At 65.1% G+C, this 22182-nt stretch overlaps 1 protein-coding gene across 1 annotated transcript in view; it reads left to right on the top strand.

Moving 5' to 3' along the window:
• The window catches only part of RIMBP2 (RIMS binding protein 2), a 65093-nt gene extending 43421 nt beyond the window's left edge, over positions 1 to 21672 (top strand). Inside the window, 14 exon segments of the mRNA XM_080650555.1 lie at positions 988 to 1818; positions 3452 to 3603; positions 4969 to 5298; positions 5300 to 5407; positions 5648 to 5788; positions 7962 to 8117; positions 10627 to 11301; positions 12969 to 13083; positions 14257 to 14441; positions 15633 to 15801; positions 16423 to 16526; positions 17526 to 17597; positions 18103 to 18237; positions 20252 to 21672. Of these exon segments, the coding sequence (XP_080506681.1) occupies positions 988 to 1818; positions 3452 to 3603; positions 4969 to 5298; positions 5300 to 5407; positions 5648 to 5788; positions 7962 to 8117; positions 10627 to 11301; positions 12969 to 13083; positions 14257 to 14441; positions 15633 to 15801; positions 16423 to 16526; positions 17526 to 17597; positions 18103 to 18237; positions 20252 to 20440 (3362 nt within the window). The 3' untranslated portion in view covers positions 20441 to 21672.
• Positions 21673 to 22182: the final 510 nt, after the last annotated feature.

Genomic DNA, 22182 nt, shown 5'->3' with positions numbered 1-22182 from the left:
CCAGACCACCCGCTGGCCCAGGCTCCCCTCTGACCTCCTCCGGCGTGACGGGTCCCCCTCCCCCCCCCCTGCTGGGCGCAAGCGGGGTTCCTAGGATCACTCCTCTGACCGCGACACGCGGTGGGTGTTATTACATTCACCTGGTTTCCCAGCAGCCACGCGCCACAGGCGGCTGAGACCCTCGGGTCCCCACGGGCTCCCTCCTCCCTCTTGAGTCACTGCCCAGCACTGGGGTCCCCCCGTTGGCATCCCCTCGGGCAGGGCCAGTCCAGGAGCCCCCCCTCAGGCTGCAGCAGGCACCATGGAGAAGAGCAGGCCGATGGGTGCGGGATGTCCCGTGGGTGGCCGTGGGGGTGTCGGCAGCGGGACCCGGGTCCAAGGCAGGCTGGTGGGTGGGGGACGCCCTGCGGGTGGCCGTGGGGGTGTCGGCAGCGGGACCCGGGTCCAAGGCAGGCTGGTGGGTGGGGGACGCCCCGTGGGTGGCCGTGGGGGTGTTGGCAGCGGGACCCGGGTCCAAGGCGGGCTGGTGAGTGGGGGACGCCCCGTGGGTGGCCGTGGGGGTGTCGGCAGCGGGACCCGGGTCCAAGGCGGGCTGGTGGGTGGGGGACGCCCCGCGGGTGGCCGTGGGGGTGTCGGCAGCGGGACCCGGGTCCAAGGCAGGCTGGTGGGTGGGGGACGCCCCGCGGGTGGCCGTGGGGGTGTCGGCAGCGGGACCCGGGTCCAAGGCGGGCTGGTGAGTGGGGGACGCCCCGTGGGTGGCCGTGGGGGTGTCGGCAGCGGGACCCGGGTCCAAGGCGGGCTGGTGGGTGGGGGACGCCCCGCGGGTGGCCGTGGGGGTGTCGGCAGCGGGACCCGGGTCCAAGGCAGGCTGGTGGGTGGGGGACGCCCTGCAGGTGGCCGTGGGGGTGTCGGCAGCGGGACCCGGTCACGCACCCGAGGCTGCGGGCTGTGCGCCCCGGGGGGTGACTCTGCCCTCGCTCCCAGCAGGTGAGCTCCTGGGCGGGCAGAGGGGGCTGGTGCCCTCCAACTTTGTGGACCTGGTGCAGGACAGCGAGGCCCGGCTGAGCGCGCTGGAGACCGAGCAGGGACGGAACCTCCTCAACCAGGCAGGCCTGGGCCTGGGCCTGGGCCTGGGCCTGGGCGGGGAGGACCCCCTGGACCTGCCCCCGCCCTCCCCGCCGGCCCCGGGCCCCGAGGACGACGACGGCGTGGGGACGCAGGACGTGAGCATCGATGACCTCGGCGAAGACCTTGTGCCTTACCCCCGGAAGATCACCCTCATCAAGCAGCTGGCCAAGAGCGTGATCGTGGGCTGGGAGCCGCCCGCCGTGCCGCCGGGCTGGGGCCCCGTGGGCGGCTACACGGTGCTGGTGGACCAGCAGCCGCGCCTGAGCCTCCCGCTGGCCGGCAGGACCAAGGCGCTCATCGAGAAGCTGAGCGTAGCCGCCCGCACCCACCGCGTGTCCGTGCAGTGCGTGACCGGCCGGGGCAGCTCGGACCAGCTGCGGTGCACGCTGCTCGTGGGCAAGGAGGTGGTGGTCGCCCCGTCCCAGCTGCGCGTGGACAACATCACGCCGACCTCGGCGCACCTCTCCTGGATGCCCACCAACAGCAACTACAGCCACGTGGTATTCCTGGACGGGCAGGAGCTGGGCGTGGTGCGGGCCGCCCGCTACCAGTACCAGCTGCTCAACCTCAGGCCCGGCACCGCCTACAAGGTCCGCGTGCTGGCCCGCCCCCACCAGGTGCCCTGGCAGCTGCCCCTGGAGCAGAGGGAGAAGAAGGAGGCCTTTGTGGAGTTCTCCACGCTGCCCGCCGGTGAGCGGCCTCCGGGACTCCGTGGGGAGCGAGGGGGGGGTCACCCGTGCAGGACGTAGGGGCTGGGGAGGGGGACGAGGGGAGCTACGTGCAGCCACAGCATCCGGGGAAACCCCTAAGTCACCTGCCAGACACGGTGTGTGTGTGTGTGTGTGTGTGTGTGTGCGCGCGCGCAGCGCTGCGCTGCGCGCGCCTGTGTATGTGAGAGAGAGGGGGTGTCGGCAGTGGGACCTGGGTCCCGAGGGGGTGGCGTCTGAGCGGATCCCTGTGACCCCGTCACTCTCCCCGTGGCTGGTCAGGCCCGTGTTCTCCGGGCGACGACTCTGTCCTTGCGCCCAGCGGGTGAGCTCCCGGACGGCAAAGGGGATGGTGTGTGAGGGAGACACACACACACACACACACACACACACACACACATGCTCATGCACAGAGAGAGAGACACACACACACAGATGCGCACACACACACACACGGAGACACTCATATGCACACACACACACATGCACACACAGAGAGACACAGAGATGCACACACATGCACACACAGACACGCGCACACATGCACACACAGAGAGACACACATGCACATGGAGACACACATGCACACACAGAGACACACACATGCACACAGAGAGACACACAGAGACACACATGCACACACAGAGAGACACATAGACACGCGTACACACATGCACACAGAGAGACACACACATGCACACACAGAGACACACAGAGACACACACATGCACACACAGAGAGACACAGACATGTGCACACACATGCACACACAGAGAGACACACACAAGCACACAGAGACACACAGACACACGCACACACACATGCACACACAGAGAGACACACATGCACACACAGAGACACACACATAGACACGCGCACACACATGCACACACACACACACACACACGGAGGGAGGAGGGGCGAGGCCAGGCGCAGTCATATGCCCATTGGCCAGGCCTGAGTCGGGGAGGGGGGGCGCCTGGGGACCCCCAGCAGCTTGGTCCAACCACGGCCTGAGGACCCGTCGCTGGTTCCCGACGGGGCAGCCAGGGGGCGCCCTCCTCCATCGGCTCTGCCACTCCCCTCCCCCCCCCCCCCCGCCCCTGCCCCCCCGGCCGGCCCAGCCACTCCTGTTTCTCATGCGGGTTTGTTTGTTTGTTTATTTATTTATTTAAAATGAATTTTTATTGATGTCAGGGAGGAAGGGAGAGGGAGAGAGACAGAAACATCCATGAGGAGAGAGGATCCTGGATCGGCTGCCTCCTGCACGCCCCCCACTGGGGATGGAGCCCGCAGCCGGGGCCTGTGCCCTGACCGGGAATCGAACCCTGACCTCCTGGTTCACAGGTTGACACTCAGCCCCTGGGCCAGGCCGGCCGGGCTCATGTTTGTTTATTTTTATTAAAGTGGAGCCGGCACACATCCGCACACGCGTTCCAGGTACAACACAGGGATCCCTGTGACCCCCGTGTGACCCCGTCACCGTACGGAGCCGTGAGGACACGGCTGACCACGGGCCGGCTCTGTGATCACCTGTAACGGGAGCCGGTCCCTGTCGCGAGTGGCCTCCTCCCGGGAGAGCCCCGCCCGGCACGTGCCTCTGCGTCTGTCCCCAGGTCCCCCGGCTGCCCCCCAAGACGTCACGGTCCAGGCGGGGGCCGCCCCGGCCACTGCCCAGGTCTCCTGGAAGCCGCCCGCCCTGAGCGCCACCGGGCTGTCCAATGGGGCCAGCGTCACGGGCTACGGCGTGTACGCAAAGGGGCAGAGGGTGAGTCACGGGGGGAGGGGGCACCCCAGCACCGTGGATACCTGCTCCGGGGATGGGTGACCGCTGAGCGTCCTTCCTCCCTCCTCTACCACCAGCACCCGCCACCCCAGGGCCACCCCCACCCCAGGGCTGCAGAGCACGAGGCCCCCCCACTTCTGTCCCGCCCCTTCCCAGAATCCCCTGGCCGCCTCCCACTCCTCACCCTCCTGGCTCTCCTGCCCCCGGGATTAAAAGTCCACCTGTTTTGCCCGGCCCACGAGGCCCCGGGGTTGAGCGTTGACCTAGGAACCAGGAGGTCCCGGTTCAATTCCCGGTCAGGGCACAGGCCCGGGTTGTGGGCCTGATCCCCACAAGTAGGGGGCGTGCAGGAGGCAGCCGATCCGTGATTCTCTCTCATCATGGATGTTTCTCTCTCTCTCTCTCCCTCTCCCTTCCTCTCTGGAATCGATAAAAATGTGATTTTTAAAAGTCCTCCTGTCTGGAGTTCCCCGACATCAGGGCCCCCCCCCCCCCCCGATAGGTGACAGGCCCATGAGTCCCCCTGAACACATGGCCGGGCCTTGACTCCACAGGGCAGGGTGGGGAAGCCGACAGCCTCAGCCCCAGCCCCTCCCCCGTCCCTTCCCTTTCCCCCTCCCCCACCCCTCCCCCTCCCCCTCCTCTTCCCCCTCCCCCTCCCGGCCTGTGGGTCATGCAGCTGCCTCCTTCCCTCTCCCTCCCCTCCCCTCCCTCTCCCCTCCTTCTCTCCTCCCCCTCCCCCTCCTCTACCCCTCCCCTCCCCTCCCCCTTCCCCTCCTCATCCCCCTCCCCCTCCCCATTCTCTTCCCCCTCCCCTCCCCATCCCTGTCCTGGCCCATGGGTCATGCAGCTGCCTCCTCCCTCCTCTCTCCTCCCCCTCCCCCTCCCCTCCCTCCCCTTCCCCCTCCCCCTCCCAGCCCGTGGGTCATGCAGCTGCCTCCTCCCTGCGCCCCATTTCCAAGGAGCAGGCTCAGCGGGCCGCAGTGTCTGGCTGCCTCCAGCTCCCTCTTGCGCGGGGTCCCTGCAGCCGGTGGCCCTGTCTCTGCTCCCCGGCCAGGCAGGCCCCACCGTCTCCACGGTCAGGACGCCCGTCCTGGCCTCGGCCCCGCCCCCCTCCTGCCCAGCTTCGGCCACAGTGAACTTCATGTCCTGACCTCTCTGCGCCCCTCAGCGTGTCTCTGAGTTGGTTCTGTCCAACGGTGGTGGCGGGGGGCGCTGGTGTCCACAGACTCCCACGGGCCCCTCGCTCACGGGCCCCCATCCCCGGTCACACGGGGACCTCGCCCAGGGGTGCGGGGGGGAGGGCTGGCGGGGTCGGGCGGCCCGTCAGTGGCTCTCTCCGTGCAGGTGGCCGAGGTCGCCGCCCCCACGGCGGATGGCGTGGCCGTGGAGCTGGCGCGGCTGCGCGGCCTGGACGCCAAGGGCGTGACGGTGCGGACCCTCTCGGCCCAGGGCGAGTCCGTGGACTCGGCCGTCGCCGCCGTCCCCCCCGACCTCCTGGTGCCTCCCGCCCCCCCGAGAGCGCCCACCCCGAAGCCATTCGCAAGTGCCGGAGCCCCCGAAACCAAAGATGACCGCCCGGGTGCCCACGTCCACGCCGACGAGGCCTGGGAGCAGGGCCGGGCGCCGTCCCTCGGGCACACGCTGGAGCTCCCGGGCCTGCCCGGCCGGCGCTCGCCCCTCGCCCAGCCGGATCCTCCCGCAGCCGCAGGGCGTGCCCGTGTCCACCTCCGTGGCCAAGGCCATGGCCCGGGAGGCCGCGCAGAGGGTGGCGGAGAGCAGCAGGGTAAGGCCGCCGCCCGCGTCGGTCCCTCTCAAATCAATAAAAATAAAATAAAATAAAATAAGATACGTCCCCCCCCGCCCCCGGGAGCCAGGGCGGCCTCTGACCGGGCCCCCGCACGGTGGCTCTGAGGGGCCGTGGGGGGCGAAGGGAAGGGTGGGACCCAGAGACCGGGGAGCCCGGGCGCCCCCTCCCCTGCGCAGCCCGCCCGGCGCCCCGCTCACCCGCGCGCTCCTCCTCAAGTTAGAGAAGAGGAGCGTGTTCCTGGACAGGAGTGGGCACTACGCCAACTCGGACGAGGAGGACGGCTACGAGTCCCCCGAGGTCAGGAGGAGGGGCGCCTCCGTGGACGACTTCCTGAAGGGCTCCGAGCTGGGCAAGCCCGTGAGTGCCGGGCGGGGGGTGCCGGGCGGGGGGTGCCGGGCGGGCAGCGGGGGCAGTGGCCACAGGAGCTGCTGGAGGTCAGGACCCCCCCCCCACCCGCCCCCAGAAAGATGGGGAGGTGCCCGCCCTTGTGGCAGCCATCTTAGTGGGTGCAGGGGTTCCGATTTAACTGTGCTCTGGGGCCGCATTTGGGGACAGACTGTATGCGAGCCCCCCCTCTCTTAGCCCCCCTCTCTTAGCCCCCCCTCTCTTAGCCCCCCATCACACCGCCTACCGCCAGGTTCAGTTGGGGCAAAACCTGCCATTGGTTGATTCACTCCCGGTAACCGGGCAGATGTTTGCCGGGCATCTATGTGCTAAGCATCATGGGAGATTCAGAAATCACACCTCCGGTCACGGGCAGGCCGCGCAGCGCACACGGGGGCCTTGCACACGGAGGCCTTGCACACGGGGGCCTCGCACACGGGGGCCTTGCACACGGAGGCCTCGCACACGGGGGCCTTGCACACGGAGGCCTTGCACACGGGGGCCTTCACACAGAGGCCTCGCACACGGGGATCTTGCACACGGAGGCCTTGCACACGGGGGCCTTGCACACGGAGGCCTTGCACACGGGGGCCTTGCACACGGAGGCCTTGCACACGGGGGCCTTGCACACGGGGGCCTTGCACATGGGGACCTTGCACACGGAGGCCTTGCACACAGAGGCCTTGCACACGGAGGCCTTGCACACAGAGGCCTTGCACACGGGGGCCTTGCACACGGAGGCCTTGCACATGGGGACCTTGCACACAGAGGCCTTGCACACGGGGACCTTGCACACAGAGGCCTTGCACACGGGGGCCTTGCACACGGAGGCCTTGCACATGGGGACCTTGCACACAGAGGCCTTGCACACGGGGACCTTGCACACAGAGGCCTTGCACATGGGGACCTTGCACACAGAGGCCTTGCACACGGAGGCCTTGCACACGGAGGCCTTGCACACGGGGACCTGCACATGGAGGCCTCGCACACTGGGGCCTTGCACACGGAGGCCTTGCACACTGGGGCCTTGCACACGGAGGCCTTGCACACGGGGACCTGCACACGGAGGCCTCGCACACTGGGGCCTTGCACACGGAGGCCTTGCACACGGAGGCCTTGCACACGGAGGCCTTGCACACGGGGACCTGCACATGGAGGCCTCGCACACTGGGGCCTTGCACACGGAGGCCTTGCACACTGGGGCCTTGCACACGGAGGCCTTGCACACGGGGACCTGCACACGGAGGCCTCGCACACTGGGGCCTTGCACACGGAGGCCTTGCACACGGGGGCCTTGCACACAGAGGCCTTGCACACAGGGGCCTTGCACACGGAGGCCTTGCACACGGGGACCTTGCACACAGAGGCCTTGCACACGGAGGCCTTGCACACGGAGGCCTCGCACACGGAGGCCTTGCACACGGGGGCCTCGCACACGGGGGCCTGTAAGCTTTCTTTGATGGCAGTTAAGGTTCATTTTAGATTTTTCTTTCCACCCGTGTGCCATCCCCAACCTTCCCAACCCGGGGCCCCTCGGCCGACCAGGGTGCGGGCGGCGGGGCAGGGCCCACAGCGGGTCCCCGGGGCGGGTCGGCCTCAGGTTCTGCCGGGCCTCGTCTGATGGGAATGTCCTCAGACGGGTCCCGATCCCGCCCCGACCAGCCGTGTGCGTGCATTTTATCGAATGAATTACTCTATTTAAAATGTGTTTTCATCGATTTCAGAGAGAGGCAGGGAGAGGGAGAGAGAGAGACAGAAACATCCGTGACGAGAGAGAGAATCATGGACCGGCTGCCTCCTGCACGCCCCCCACTGGGGATGGAGCCCGCCACCCGGGCCTGTGCCCCGACCGGGAATCGAACCCTGACCTCCTGGTTCGTGGGTCGATGCGCAGCCACGGAGCCGCGCGGGGCGGGCTGTGTGTGTTTTAGACCCCAGGCTGCTGTTTAAATCTTAAACGCCTGGAAGAGGCGCATGGACACCACCTCCACCCCACCCGCCGCCCCACCCTCCATCTCCCGTGCCCACGCCTCATGCCCGACGCCAGACGCATCTTTGAGCGCCCGAGTCCGAGCCCGTTAGCCGAGAGGGCGAGGAAGGAGCTCCGGGCCTGGCGAGGGTGCTCACCGAACCCTTCCTGCCCCAGCCGCACTGTTGCCATGGAGACGAGTACCACACGGAGAGCAGCCGGGGCTCGGACCTGTCGGACATCATGGAGGAGGATGAGGAGGAGCTGTGCTCGGAGATGCAGCTGGAGGGGGGGCGGCGGCGGCCCAGCGGCACGTCCCAGGGCGCCCTCAAGGTCAGTGCGGCCGCCCCCCCCCCGGCCTCACCCTGCTGCCCCCCCCCGGGAGCCCACCCCTCGGGACTGGCTTCATCCTCGCCGTTGACTTTGCATCCGGGAATCCCGCCCTTCCTCTGGGTCTGAACTCGGCCGACACGTCGGGTGAGGGGTGTGGGAGAAGCCCTCGGCAGCCTCTGGGGGCCCCCAGCTTGGCAGCAGGGATTAGGGGGGGGGTGGTGGGGAGGAGGGGAACAGTGAAGGCCCACCTCCACCCCGGGCCTGAGCTCTAACCCCGAGAACCAGCAGGGACCCCTGAGTCAGGACGGGGCATCGGGAGCACCTGGGCCGGCTGGGGGGATGGTGGGAAGGTCCTGGCACTCAGCTGGGCCCTGCAGGAGGGCGGGAGGGTGAAGAGGGCGAGGAGGGAAGGCTGTCCTCGGGGACAGTGGGGGTCCCCACACACGACCCTCCTCAGACACCCCCCACCAGGGACCCCGTGCTCGGCGTGGTCATCAGCGGGGTTTGAGGGGAGGTCACCGTCATGGAGACGAAGCCCAGGAGGGGGGGCCCCTCGTGTGTCCCTGTCCTTGTCGGGGGCGCGGCCACCCCGCTGCTGGCTGCTCTGGCTCGAGCATGTATTCACGCCCCTGAGCAGCGTGGCTTCCGGTGGGGGGGTCCCCTCTGTGGGCCAGGCCCTGCACCAGGCCACGGGGGCACAGATGGGCGGGACCCCTGCTCCTAGCCCTTCCCCACCCCCAGGGAGACAGACAGAAGGCGGGACAGCTGGTAGGACCCTGTGGCACAGTTTTCCGGGCGGAAGGGTGTTGGGGAGGAGACCCCGTGGGGAGAAGGGGCCCGCCCGGCGTTTCTCCAGGAGCTCAGGGCCGCCTGGCACAGAGAGACTGGCTGATGCCCCGCAAAGGCCCCCACCGTGCCAGGTCCCTGTGCAGACCCCGCTCGGTTGCTGCTCCCGCCCCTGGCGCTGGCCCCTCGCACCTGCCCCCGCGGCTCTCCAAGGCCCCATCCAGCAGGAGGCAGCAGCCTGTGACGGAGGAAGGCCCGGGGTGGGGGTGGGTGGGTGGGGGGGGGGTCCAGCCTCGTGTCCCCAGGACGCCCCATGCTCACAGCTGGACCAGGGGAAGCGGCCTGGTTTCCCACGTCCACGGTGCTTCTCCTTGTCGGGAGGAAGCTCCTGGGAGGGAACCCCCGGGGGCTGTTGAGCAAAGAAATGAAGGGAGGAGGCCCAGGGGGCACGCAAGGTCGTCATAAAACCCTGTGGCCGCAAGCACAGCCCCACCCCCTTGGGAACAGCTGAGTGGACATCACAGCTGGCAGGAAGCGGGCCAAGGACATGGCAGGAAGTGGTGCCAATGACGTGGCAGGATGTGGGGTCAATGACGTGGCAGGAAGTGAGCCAATGACGTGGCAGGATGTGGGGCCAATGATGTGGCAGGAAGTGGACCAAGGATGTGGCAGGAACTGGTCCAAGGACATGGCAGGAAATGGACCAATGAAGTGGCAGAAAGAGGGCCAAACACGTGGCAGGAAGTGGGCCAAGGACATGGCAGGAAGTGGGCCAATGATGTGGCAGGAAGTGGGGCCAAAAACGTGGCAGGAAGTGGGCCAATGACGTGGCAGGAAGTGGGGCCAAACACGTGGCAGGAAGTGGGCCAATGATGTGGCAGGAAGTGGGGCCAAACGTTGTAGGAAGTGGGCCAATGATGTGGCAGGAAGTGGGGCCAAACATGGCAGGAAGTGGGCCAATGATGTGGCAGGAAGTGGGGCCAAACACGTGGCAGGAAGTGGGCCAATGACGTGGCAGGAAGTTGGCCGGCTGACAGCTGCAGGGTCCCTTTAGCTTGTCTGCAGTGTTCTCACGTGTGTAAGGATCCGAAGCTGCTCAGGCTGACCTGGAAGCCCAAGCCAGGGTCGGGGGCTGGTGCAGGGGCTCGGGGAGCCCCGGGGAGCCTGCTTCCTGTCGGAAGGGTCCAGGAGGCCTTTGCAGACGCCGAGGGGCAGGAGCGAGGCCACGGCGCTGAGCCACCAGGTCCCAACTTCACACTGACCTTTCAGCCGGGGGTCGATGACCCAGCCCGACAGGAAGGAAGGTCCGCCCAGTGCTGGGGAGAGATGAGAGCGGGCAGGGACTGCTGGGACGCGGCTCCGTCACCCGGCGTCCAGTGGCCGCCACCCTGAGGCTGTGGGCGCAGCCAGCGGGCCGCGGAGCTCCGGTCTCCCAGCACCCAGCCGCGTGGCCATGGGCAGCGCCCTGCCTCTGCGCACCCCCCCCCCCCCCCGCCTACGCCGCTGGTTTAGTGCATGGCCTGTCCCCTGCTGCTCCCGCCTCGCTCCATCCTCCGCCCACGGCACCCCCATTTCAGAGCCCGGCCCGAGCACGCCCCCCCGCCCCCCAGCATGCTCCCCTCCCTCGTGGCCCCGGGACTAATGGTGTCTGTCTGTTTTCTCTCCCTCCCTCGCCCCCTTCACGTCTGCTGCTCACACCCGTGGGTCCCGCATGCCCCCTTAGGAGTGTTCTAGGCATAGGACCTCGGACGGGGTGTACCCGGAGCCGCCCGAGGGCCCCCCGCAGGCCCCCCACAGTGTGAGGCTGTTCAGTATCCCCGAAGTAGCCGAGGAGGACGCGGAGCCCTGTGAGTTCCTGCACAGACAGGGCGTAGGGTGCCCGTCCGGGGCCTGGGAATCCAGGCGCGCCAGGCCCTGCCGGGGGCCCCGAGCTCCCCGGGGCTCCCGGGTCTCCGCGAAACCCAGCGGCCCTCACGCCGAGGACTTCCTTCACGGAGACGGGGGCTGCCGGGTCGGCCGCTCGGCCACCAGGAGCCCGGACAGCGGCCTGGACTGCGGGAGCGAAGAAGAGGACCCGCGACTGAGCTTCCGGAGCGTGGCCGCCGCGGGCAGCCCGGGCCCCGGGCCCCGTCCCTGTAGGACCCTCCGGCCCCTGCTGGCCCGGCGGCGGACGCTGACCCGGCAGAGCAGCATCGAGGAGGACTTTGGGGAGAAGGACCCCGGCCCCGTCGTCCGGAGCGACGGCCCCCACCCGAACCCGGAGAGGCCGGCCCCCAGGAAGTCTGGCTGGGACCAGCCCGCGGGGCCCGACGCCTGGAAGAAAAGCATAAACACGCCCCCCAGTAGGGCGACCGCCCAGCACCCACAGGCGGTTCCCCGAGTGGCAGAAGGCCCCGTGGTGTGTGTCGTGAGCCCTCCCCTCCGCTTGCCAGACCAATCCGTCCGCCCCCCCCTCGCATCTCTCCCCCCCTCTTTATGTTGGTGCCTCCGGGGGACCCGGCTGATGTCCGATTGCCATCGCTGCCCATCGCTTCCAATCGTAGACCTGCTGACCGGCTTCTTTCTGTTGCTTTCGGATGAGATCCCCACCCCCCACCCCCCCAATCAGCGACGATTCTGGCTGCTTTGGTTCAAGGACAGCTGAATCTAAATTTTAATTAAGGGTTAGCTGAACGCTCGTCACCCACGAGTTTGGCAACGTGCTTTTCCCGAATGAACTCAGGGGTGGTTACGGCCGCCGATAGGATCGAAGGGTTTCTTCTTGGGGTGGTTTGGGGTGGTTTTTTGTTTGTTTTGTTTTTTGTTTTATGGCCTTCATCCGTCACTGGAAAAAGGAAAAGATCAGTGATCCAAGAGATCCATTGGTGCCTCTTGTTCCAAAGGGGTTCATTCCCTTACATCCAGTTTTCAGAGTGGATTGTCCATCATCAGCTCTAGACACCCCCCCGCCCCGCCCCGCCCCGGCCCCCCAGGTGTGTGAACGGTTGTCAGGAGCTTCACTCCTCTCTGAGTTGTATCCGTGTTCCGAGCGTTTGCTCACACGTGTCCGTGAACACACAGGTGAGAGCGCAGGTGGGCCAGGCCTGGGCTCCGGGCCGGTGCAGTCTGCGATCTGTCCACTTAGCGGGCTCTGCCCCACGCGTCACCCGGCCCACCCGTGTCCGGCCCGTGCCACCCCCTCTTATCCCTGCTCCTTCCCTGGGCCCCCAGAACTTGCCCACTCAGATCACTTCCCCGGGACCTGGAGGCTTTGCCGGACGCTCTGACACAGAGCTAACCTCGGGTGCGTGTTAGGGGCGCGTATCCAGGCAGGGCCGCCCCGGAGGGACCCTGTCCTCAGAGGAGGGCCAGGATGGCGCCTTGAGTGTCAGACACCCAGAAACTTCTGCCCTGGAGGTTTCCATAACCTCCCGTGCAGCTGCGTCCCCGCGGGACACGTGGCCGTGCGGCCTGGTCGCACGTTGGTGATCCTAGGAGGAGGCCCTAGCGGTCAAAGGGGCCGTTGGGGCGACGAATCCAATGAGTCGTATTGAAACTATTCTCTGCTTGGGTCAAAATCTCAGCCTTCTCGCCCGGCCGGCGTGAGTCAGGGGTTGAGCGTCGACCTAGGAACCAGGAGGTCAGGGTTCGATTCCCGGTCAGGGCACATGCCCGGGTTGTGGGCTCCATCCCCAGTGGGGGGCGTGCAAGAGGCAGCTGGTCCATGATTCTCATCATGGATGTTTCTCTCTCTCTCTCTCTCTCTCTCCCTCTCCCTTCCTCTCTGACATCAATAAAAACATATAAAAAAAACCATATATGCATCTGGCTTCTGCAGCAAAAGCAGCAACACAAAGATGCCCCCTCCCCAGCCACCCCCCCGCCCCAGTTGCTTTCGAAAAGCAACTCCACTGTGGAAGTCGGGGTGCCCGGGGTGAGCGGCTTGGTCCCCGGGTCATTCAGCTAACCTTTCAGTTAAAAGCTACGTTTAGTTGCCTTTAAGCTTCTGCTTCGAGTTGATTTGGCTGACTTCATTCTCGTGTCTCTGGGCCGGCGGGACTTATGACTCTGCCGTCCTGTCTTCAGATTTTAGGGAACCCAGCGTCTGCAGGACGGGCGGACAGGACAGAGCACGGGGGCCGGAGGTATCCCCACGGAGGCGCCGGCCCGCAGAGGTCCCGGCCAGTGGCCCCGTCCATCGGTGAGTGGGCCTGCTGACCCTTTGTCTTTCTTTCAACCGCAGGGCACGTGGGGCGGCTTAGTCCTCAACCTAAACATCTAAGAACATGAGTGGGCGGTTCGATTCCCGGTCAGGGCACAGGCCCAGGTTGGGGGCTCGATCCCCAGTGGGGGGCGTGCAGGAGGCAGCCGATCCAGGATTCTCTCTCCTCGTGGATGTTTCTCTCTCTCCCTCTCCCTTCCTCTCTCTGAAGTCCATAAAAATATCTATTTAAAAATAACAAAAACATTAAAAAATGATTGGGAATAGCGTTTTCATCTAGAGATACAAAAAAACTCTCCGTTGGGGCGACCAGCGGGCAGAAACGGCACGAGAGAAACAAAACCCACGTGTAAGGGTCCTCACCGGGAAAGGTGCCGTTAACGCTTTCAGACGACCAAAGTGAATCGTGCCCAGCAGCCACCCCAAACGGGGAGACGCGCTGCTTAGATCACGTTGGAAGCGAGAAGAAAACAGGAGCGCCCGTCAAACGCTGTGAGCAAACCCCAGAACAAAACAACAAAAACCCCAAAGTCCGTGCGAAGACATGGAAGAGGCCGCTGCTCAGGTTTTTTCCCTCCCGGCAGGTAGTTCACTGAACTTGGGCCGATCGAGGTGTCCCCGAGAGTTCTCTAATTAACGAATAAATAAATAAACGAATAACACATTTTTTAAAAATATATATTTTATTGATTTTTTTACAGAGAGGAAGGGAGAGGGATAGAGTTAGAAACATCGATGAGAGAGAGACATGGATCAGCTGCCTCCTGCACACCTCCACCTGGGGATGTGCCCGCAACCAAGGTACATGCCCTTGACCGGAATCGAACCCGGGACCCTTCAGTCCGCAGGCCGATGCTCTATCCACTGAGCCACACCGGTTTTGGCTAATAATAAATACATTTTTATTGGTTCCAGAGCAGAAGGGAGAGGGAGAGAGAGAGAAACATCCTGATGAGAGATGGGCTGCCTCCTGCACGCCCCCCACGGGGGATGGAGCCCAGAGCCCCGGCCTGTGCCCTGACCTCCTGGGTCATAGGTCAACCTCAACCACTGAGCCACGTGGGTCCCAAACGTGTTTTCAAAGGACGGAACGAGCGTGTCTGGGTCCCCGCCCCGCGGGTGACAGCTCTGTCCTGTGCCTCCCGCTCCCAGATGACTACGGGGACCGGGACCGGCTGTCCCCCGACTTCTACGAAGAGTCCGAGACGGACCCTGGCGCCGAGGAGCCGCCGGCGCGCATCTTCGTGGCCCTGTTCGACTACGACCCCCTGAGCATGTCCCCCAACCCCGACGCCGCCGAGGAGGAGCTGCCCTTCAAGGAGGGACAGATCATCAAGGTGGGTGCGGGGGCTGCGTCCCGGCCATCGCCCCGCCGTCACCCCATCGCCCCGCCATCGCCCTCGCCATCAACCCTACCCCCGCCATCACCCCCGCCATCGCCCCTTCACCCCGCCATCACCCCATCATCACCACCGCCATCGCCCCGCCATCACCCCGCCATCGCCCTGCCATCGTCCCGGCCATCGCCCCATCGCCCCCGCCGTCACCCCGCCATCACCCGCCATCACCCCATCGCCCCGCCATCGCCCCATCGCCCCGCCATCACCCCCGCCATCGCCCCGCCATCGCCCCATCGCCCCGCCATCACCCCCACCATCGCCCCCGCCATCGCCCCATCGCCCCGCCTTCACCCCGCCTTCACCCCGCCATCGGGGAGGCGTGGCCTGGGGGGGGCGGAGCAAGACAGGAGCCCGTGGGCAGGGGTGGGGTGGGGGTGGGGGTGGGGGAGGGGGAAGGTGGTGGTAACAGGCGTCCTGCCCGACAGCGAGGCCTGGGAAGGGCGCTGGTGCCACCGGAGGGTCCGTGGGTTCCGTCACGCCCCCATCCCGCTGCCTGACTTCCAACGCGCCCGCGCCCACGCCCACGGCGGCCCAGCGTGAACCAGCCTGGTCCTCAGGGCTGCGCACTCCGCGGCCACCGAGGGCGTCGTTGAAGGCACAGGATACAGCCTGTTGTTTTACTGTATTGGACCGAGGGCCTTCTGAGCCAGCCAATCACCGCACTGTAAGCGGTGACGTAACTCTGAGCCAGCCAATCACCGCACTGTGACATAACTCTGAGCCAGCCAATCACCCCACAGTGACGTAATTCTGATCCAGCCAATCACCTCACTATAAGCGGGTGACATAACTGAGCCAGCCAATCACCCCACAGTGATGTAACTGAGCCAGCCAATCACTGCACAGTGACATAATTCTGAGGCAGCCAATCACCTCACTGTAAGCAGATGACGTACTCTGAGCCAGCCAATCAACCCACAGTGATGTAATTCTGATCCAGCCAATCACCTCACTGTAAGCGGGTGACGTAACTCCGAGCCAGCCAATCCCCATACTGTAGGCAGGGTGACGGAACGCTGAGCCAGCCAATCACCCCACAGTGATGTAATTCTGAGCCAGCCAATCACCCCGCAGTGACGTAACTGAGGCAGCCGCTCACAAGGCCTCGGCTTCTTCCCACGGCCGCAGGTCTATGGCGACAAGGATGCCGACGGCTTCTACCGCGGGGAGACGTGCGCGCGGCTCGGCCTCATCCCCTGCAACATGGTCTCCGAGATCCAGGCCGAGGACGAGGAGATGATGGAGCAGCTCCTGCGACAGGGCTTCCTCCCGCTCAACACGCCGGTGGAGAGAATAGGTGAGGCCGCCCCTCTTCCTCGGGAGCCAGGGCGCTGGGCCGCCCTGTCCTTTCTCAAGGTCACGGTCCTAACCTCCCCTGGGAACCGGCGGCTCGGAGCATTGTCACTCCCTCCCCAATGCACATGTGTGCGTGTGTGTGTTTGTGCATGTGCGTGCGTGTGTGTGCATGTGTGTGTGCGTGTGTGTGCACTTTAAATATATTTCTATGGATGTCAGAGAGGGAGGGAGACATAGAAACATCCATGACGAGAGAGAATCATGGACCGGCTGCCTCCTGCACACTCCCCACTGGGGATGGAGCCCGCAACCCCGGCCTGTGCCCTGGGGGGCGGGGGGGATCGAACCCTGACCTCCTGGTTCCTAGGTGGACGCTCAGCCCCTGAGCCACACGGACTGGGCCGCATGTGGTTGGGTTTCAGGAAACACGGCCCCAGGTCTCACAAAGGTGTGCTCGCTTGTTCTAAATTAAAACTAAACCTAGGAAGCCAGCGCCTGGCCCTGGGCTGTGTGCCTGAGGCCCGGTGGGGGCCGCGTCCGGGGCCCAGTGCCGCGGTGACGAGGACGGCCCCACTCTTACCAGTATGGTGATGATGGCTTCCTTCCCCCCCGCGGTCAGCAGAGAGGAGCAGGCGAGGTGGCCGGCAGCAGGCGGTGTCCACGCGCAGGATGGTGGCCTTGTACGACTACGACCCCAGAGAGAGCTCGCCCAACATCGACGTCGAGGTGCGCGGGCCCTCCCCACCCTTCCCGCAGGGCGTCCTGGGCACCGCGCAGGAGCCGGGACCCTCCCCGGAGCGGCCCCAGAGCAGTAAATGGCTGACGGCAGTCCAGGCGGGCCCCCTGCCCGCAGCTCAGGGCACGGCAGCCACACCCAGTGGGGGTGCCAGTGGTGTCACCCGAGGAGAGGGGCAGAGGACGGCGAGGTGGGTAGGCTCTGAGTCCAGGCGGAGAGAGGCTGGGAGCTCTGCCTAATCGTTACGTCTGACGAGGGGCCAGTGGGAGGCCCCGTTCAAAGCGCCCTGATCAGGTTTGACTTATGCTGCCTGGCGGCCTCCCCCCATTTTCATGTTTGTTTGGTTTTTTTTAATGATTTCAGAGAGGAAGGAAGCGGGGGAGAGAGAGAAACATCCATGATGAGAGAGGATCGTGGATCGGCTGCCTCCTGCACGCCCCCCACTGGGGATGGAGCCCGCAGCCCGGGTTGGTGCCCTGATGGGGAATGGAACTGTGACCTCCTGGTTCGTAGGTCAGAGCCCAACCCCTGAGCTACGCCGGCTGGGCATTTAGAAAGAAAAGCGCATTTTCAGCCTGGTTGGCTTGTTCCCGCCTGGAGCCTGCCCCCCTCCCCCCCTCCCTCACATCCTTCCCCCCGTTCCCCGGCCCTCATGGACGAGGAAATAGACGTTTCATTAATAACTGAGCACAGTCTCTCAGACGCAGCGGGAGAGCATTTATTAGAGGCCCAGGTCCCCGACGCCCAGGTGCTAAAATTAAGGATCTGGCGGGTGTGAGGCCGTGGCCGGCGTGGAAGTCTGGCCGGAGTCGGGGAGCCCCGTGCGTCCCGGGGGTGGCCCGCGTTGCCGTGGTCAGAGGCCCGTGGCGGCTCTGTGTCTTCTGTCCTCACTGGCGGAAGGAGCAGGCTAACGCCCAGATCACGGGAAAAGGAGACAAATCGAGGAGAGGTTCTTTGAGAAAAGGCCCTCACCGCGCCCTCCCCCCCAGGCCGAGCTCACCTTCTGCACGGGGGACATCATCTCCGTCCTCGGGGACATCGACGAGGACGGGTTCTACTACGTGAGTGAAGCCGCGAGACCCCGGGGCTGGTCGGCGCGTCGGCCTGTGCCGTCGGCTCGCTCCTTGGGGAGGGAACCAGGGGTGGACGGGCTGGGCCCGGCGGGTTCCCACAGCGGCTGCCCCAGCCCGAGAGCAGGCCCTCCCCGTCCCGGGGCTGCTCCTTATTTATTTTTAAAATATAGAGAGAGGGAGGAAGGGAGAGGGAGGGAGAGAGGGAGGGAGAGAGGAAGGGAGAGGAAGGGAGAGGGAGGGAGGGAGAGGGAGGAAAGGAGGGAGGGGGAGAGAGGGAAACATCAATGATGAGAATCATGGACCGGCTGCCTCCTGCACCCCCCACACTGGGGATGGAGCCTGCAACCCAGGCCTGTGCCCTGACCGGGAATGGAACCCTGACCTCCTGGTTCCTAGGTCGACGCCCAGCTGGCGGGGCCAAGGGCGGCTGCTCCTTTAGCGGGGAGGGCGGCTGGTCGGAAGGGGAGTAAGGCCTCCGCCTCGCGTGTCCCAGGGGGAGCTCAATGGGCAGAAAGGCCTGGTGCCTTCCAACTTCCTGGAAGAAGTGCCTGACGACGTGGAAGTCTACCTCTCCGACGCCCCGTCCCACCGCCCGCAGGACACGCCCGCGCGCTCCAAGGCCAAACGGGTAAGCAGCGTCCCCGGCATGTCTCGCGCCCCTGCCCCGCCACCCACGCTCCCACGTGTGGTCTCCGCATCGTGGGCCGGGAGCTCACACCCTGAGCGTCTCCTCGTCCTCCCGCCCCCAGGGGGCCGTCCTAAACCTGCTGACCTCTGACCCTTACATATATCTCACCACAAGGGACATTTTCCATTCCCACCGGCTGCCTCTGCTCACAAGGGGACCCCCCGCGTGACAGACGCACACCGGGCCGTGGCGAGGGCGAGGGCGCGGGCGCGGGCGAGGGGCTGGCCCGTCCCGGACTCGGGGCCACGGCCGGGACCTGGCCGAGGGTCGCGGTCCTCCCAGGAGCAGACCCCCCGCCGGCTCACGGAAGGACCAGATGACATCCATGTGTAGCGTCTCATTTTTATTTTACGTCATCGCCGCGAGTTTCCTCTATTCTATCTTTATATTATATATATTTTTATTTCTTTGCTCATCTGCTTGGAAACAGAAGAAGAGTGTTCATTTCACACCTTAATCAGGCAAAGTAGCCTTCACGTAAGTGAGCAGCTGAAGATACCGAGACGCCCCGAGCTGCCTTAGCGGGCTCTGCGCTGGGCGCCCGGGTCCCGGGGCTGAGAAAGAAATGTCTCCAACGACCACTGGTCTCAGTTGGAAAGCAACTGGAGGCGTGGCGGGCTGAGCCGCCCCGATCGTCCCCGATTCCCGTGGCGCCGGCCAGCACGGGGCGTGTTTCCCGAGCGGCCGTTTCCCGGCGAGCCCGGCGTCTCCTCCCGGGCTGCGTATTGCATTGCCAGCCCCTCGGGAAAGCCAACCTCGGCCACGTGTTTACGGCAGATTTCCTTATAAATTTGAAAATGTGTGTTTTTATTGATGTCAGAGAGGAAGGGAAGAGGGAGAGATACAAACATCCATGAGAGAATCATGGACCGGCTGCCTCCCGCACGCCCCCTACCGGGGACGGAGCCCACAACCCGGGCCTGTGCCCTGACCGGGAATCGAACCCAGGGCCCTGCAGTCCGCAGGCCGATGCTCTATCCACTGAGCCACACCGGCCGGGGCCCGGCAGATTTCCCGGTAAGAGTGTGGCTGGAGCTCCGGCAGCCGGGCCGTGGGCAGCCGACCGGAGTCGTGTCCCACTGCCCGCACTGCGTCTCCTCCAGGCCCCGCCTCCTCGAAGCGCCGGCACGGGGAGAGGCGCCGGGTGGCCTGCCAATGCAATGCCCGCTCCCGAGACACGCGGCTCCCAGACGGCCCAGGCGAGGCCGCGGTATCTTCAGTGACGTGGGTGCTTGACGAGGTTCCGTTAGAGTTAGACCTTGATCCCAGATCCAAGCAAGCTTGAGGCCCGGGGCTGGCCGCGGCCTGCCGAGTCCTGCACGCTCCTAGGAGGCAGCTGGCTCTGAGAGGTCAGAGGTCAGGATTGGGGGATGGCCCGTGTCCCATCAGGCGGGGCCGCAGGTGCCCGTGAGCTCAGCACTTGACCGCGTGCTCACGACGGACAAGATCCCCCCAGACCCCAGGGCGTGCAGGCGGCGCAGTGCACACGGAGGCCTTGCCCGCGGAGGCCTGTAAGCTTCCTTTGATTGCAATGAAGGTTCATTTTCGTTTTTTTTTTCTTTCAACCGGTGTGCCATCCCCAACCTTCCCCACCCGGAGCCACTCGGCCCCCCAGGGCCCGTGGCTTTCAGACGAGACTCCGAGTGCATTTGCTTTGAGATGATGGGCACTCACCAGGGTTACTGCCAACCTAACTTAAAATAGCTCCCCCTCCCGCCTCGATCTGGTCTTAATTTACGAGGAAGTGACCCCTAGCCCCGTCCTGCCCGAGTGAGGGCCCCCCGCCCCGTGTCCCAGAGGTGCTGGGGCGGGCGGGCGGGCGGGCGGCTCCTGGCGCCCCCACTTGAAAGAAGAAAGAACACCCACTCCCTCCTCCCTCCTGCGGGCGGGCGGGCGGGCTGCGTGCGGCCGGCTGGCGGTGCCCACTCAGTGAACTGTCCCCTGTACCTACCAGGTGCCTCCTGAGGGGGCAGGCCCGGCCAGGAGAGCGCCGTCCCCCACAGCCCACCTCCACGCGGGGCCTCCTGCGCCGGCTGTGGGTGCCGGCGGGCCCGGGAGAGGCAGGGGAGTGTCCTCGAGAAAGAAAAAGGGGCTGCTTTTCAAAGGCAAGAGGCTGCTGCAAAAGCTGGGCGCCGTCAAGTGACCGCGGACACCTCCGACGCGCGGGTGCCCTCCCGACCGGGGCTCCCGAGACCCCCGCCCCCGGCACCGTGAGGACGGCCGGCCTCCTGGGCCTCGGGCTTGGCCACGTCCCTGTCTGACGGGAGGCCCGGCACAGGGCCAGGCGCGGCCCTCACCCTCCGGACGGTCTCTGTGCTTGCCCCGCCCCGCCCCGCCCACCCCTCCTGCTCCACGCGCCCCACTGCCCCCTCCCCTCCCCTCCGGTCTGAGCCCCGTGCGCCTCGATGTCTGCCTTACTCTGCACAATGGTTTGTACCGTCCAATAAACTCGCTGTGCTCCTGTGTGTGCGCGTCATGCTCTACCCCACACGGGCGGGCTTGCGGCCACACCCAGGCCACGCCACAGAACACGTGTCCTCACGCACACCCTCAGAGCAGGCCCCCGCATCCAGTGTTACTAGGTGGGTCTGTCCCTCTCGTGCCAGACGGACAGACACAGCAGCACACAGGCGGCCACCCCCTCACGCACAGGCCACGGCCCAGCACCGTTGGTCTGCGCCACGTGACCCCACCCACCCTCCTTGGCATCGAGCACAGACCGACCCGTTGCCGGTGGTGGCCCTGCTGGCTGCTCTCTTGTGCCCTCGTCCACTTGTCCCCGTTTCACTCTTTATACACGCGTTCAGGCCGCCTTTCTTTTGTAACCTGTGTGAGGCTGAGTGAGCGTGTTCCCGTGGTCACGTCCTGCGTGCGGTGGGCACGTCTGGGGAGCAGCCGTATGGGGTGCGTGTCCGGTCAGTGTCGAATCTTTTCTGGAATAAACTGTCGTTTTCCACGATGCCGCCTCCTGTGTGGTTGGGTGTGCACGGGGCGCTCGCCTCCCCTCCGGAATCTCTCCCGAAGGAGCCCGGACTGTCCCGAGCCCAGGCCATGCTCAGGCCCACCCGCTGGGGAACCTCTCAGCAAACTGGGGAGACGGATACAGGTCAACACCCACCGTCTCCCACAAACCAGCAGGCAGTTCAAGTGCACACGTGACCTAATAGAAGTGGGGGGGCCTGACCCGTGTGCTCAGCGGATAGAGCGCCGGCCTGTGGACTGAAGGGTCACGGTTCGATTCCGGCGGGGGCACAGGCCTGGGCTGCAGGCTCGGTCCCCAGTGTGGCGCCTGCAGGAGGCAGCCAATCAGTGATTGTCATCATGGATGTTTCTATCTCTCCCTCCCTCTCTGAAGTCAATAAAGAAATATTTTTTAAAATAACCGTGTGTTGATTTACCATCAAAAACACAGACAACTGAGGCGTCACTGAATGACTGTGTGCACGGCCCGTGTCCTGGAAACGGAGCGTTGCCCGGAGACTGTAACGGAGCCCCCACGTCTTCCTGGTGTGAGACGGGAGCGTGCAAACGTGTGCACACGCCTCACAGTGATGCTCACATGGAAGCCGTCCCTCAGCCAAGGCGACTGAAACCAAGAGCGGCCTCCGTGTGGGGCTCGGCGTGCACCGCCGTGGTTTGGAACGTGCCCCCGTGCTATGACGTGACTTCGGTAAACAGAACGACGCTTCCCTCACACAAGGTGACGAGCACTTTAATTACAACCAACAGAGCGATGCCAGCTGCCAAGTAAACACGGAGAAGACACGGGCGCTGACGTTGACCATGGCCTCTTCTGCTAAGATTCCTCTAACGTTTCTTTGGACAGAAACTTAAAACTTTCCAACTATCTTTTTTTTAATTTTAAGAAAAATTTTAAATTTTTTT

The sequence above is a fragment of the Plecotus auritus genome, assembly GCF_963455305.1.
Source record: "Plecotus auritus genome assembly, chromosome: 13".
Lineage (NCBI taxonomy): Eukaryota > Metazoa > Chordata > Mammalia > Chiroptera > Vespertilionidae > Plecotus > Plecotus auritus.
Note: the sequence above shows the minus strand (reverse complement) of the source record. Positions and strands in the feature narration are given on the sequence as shown.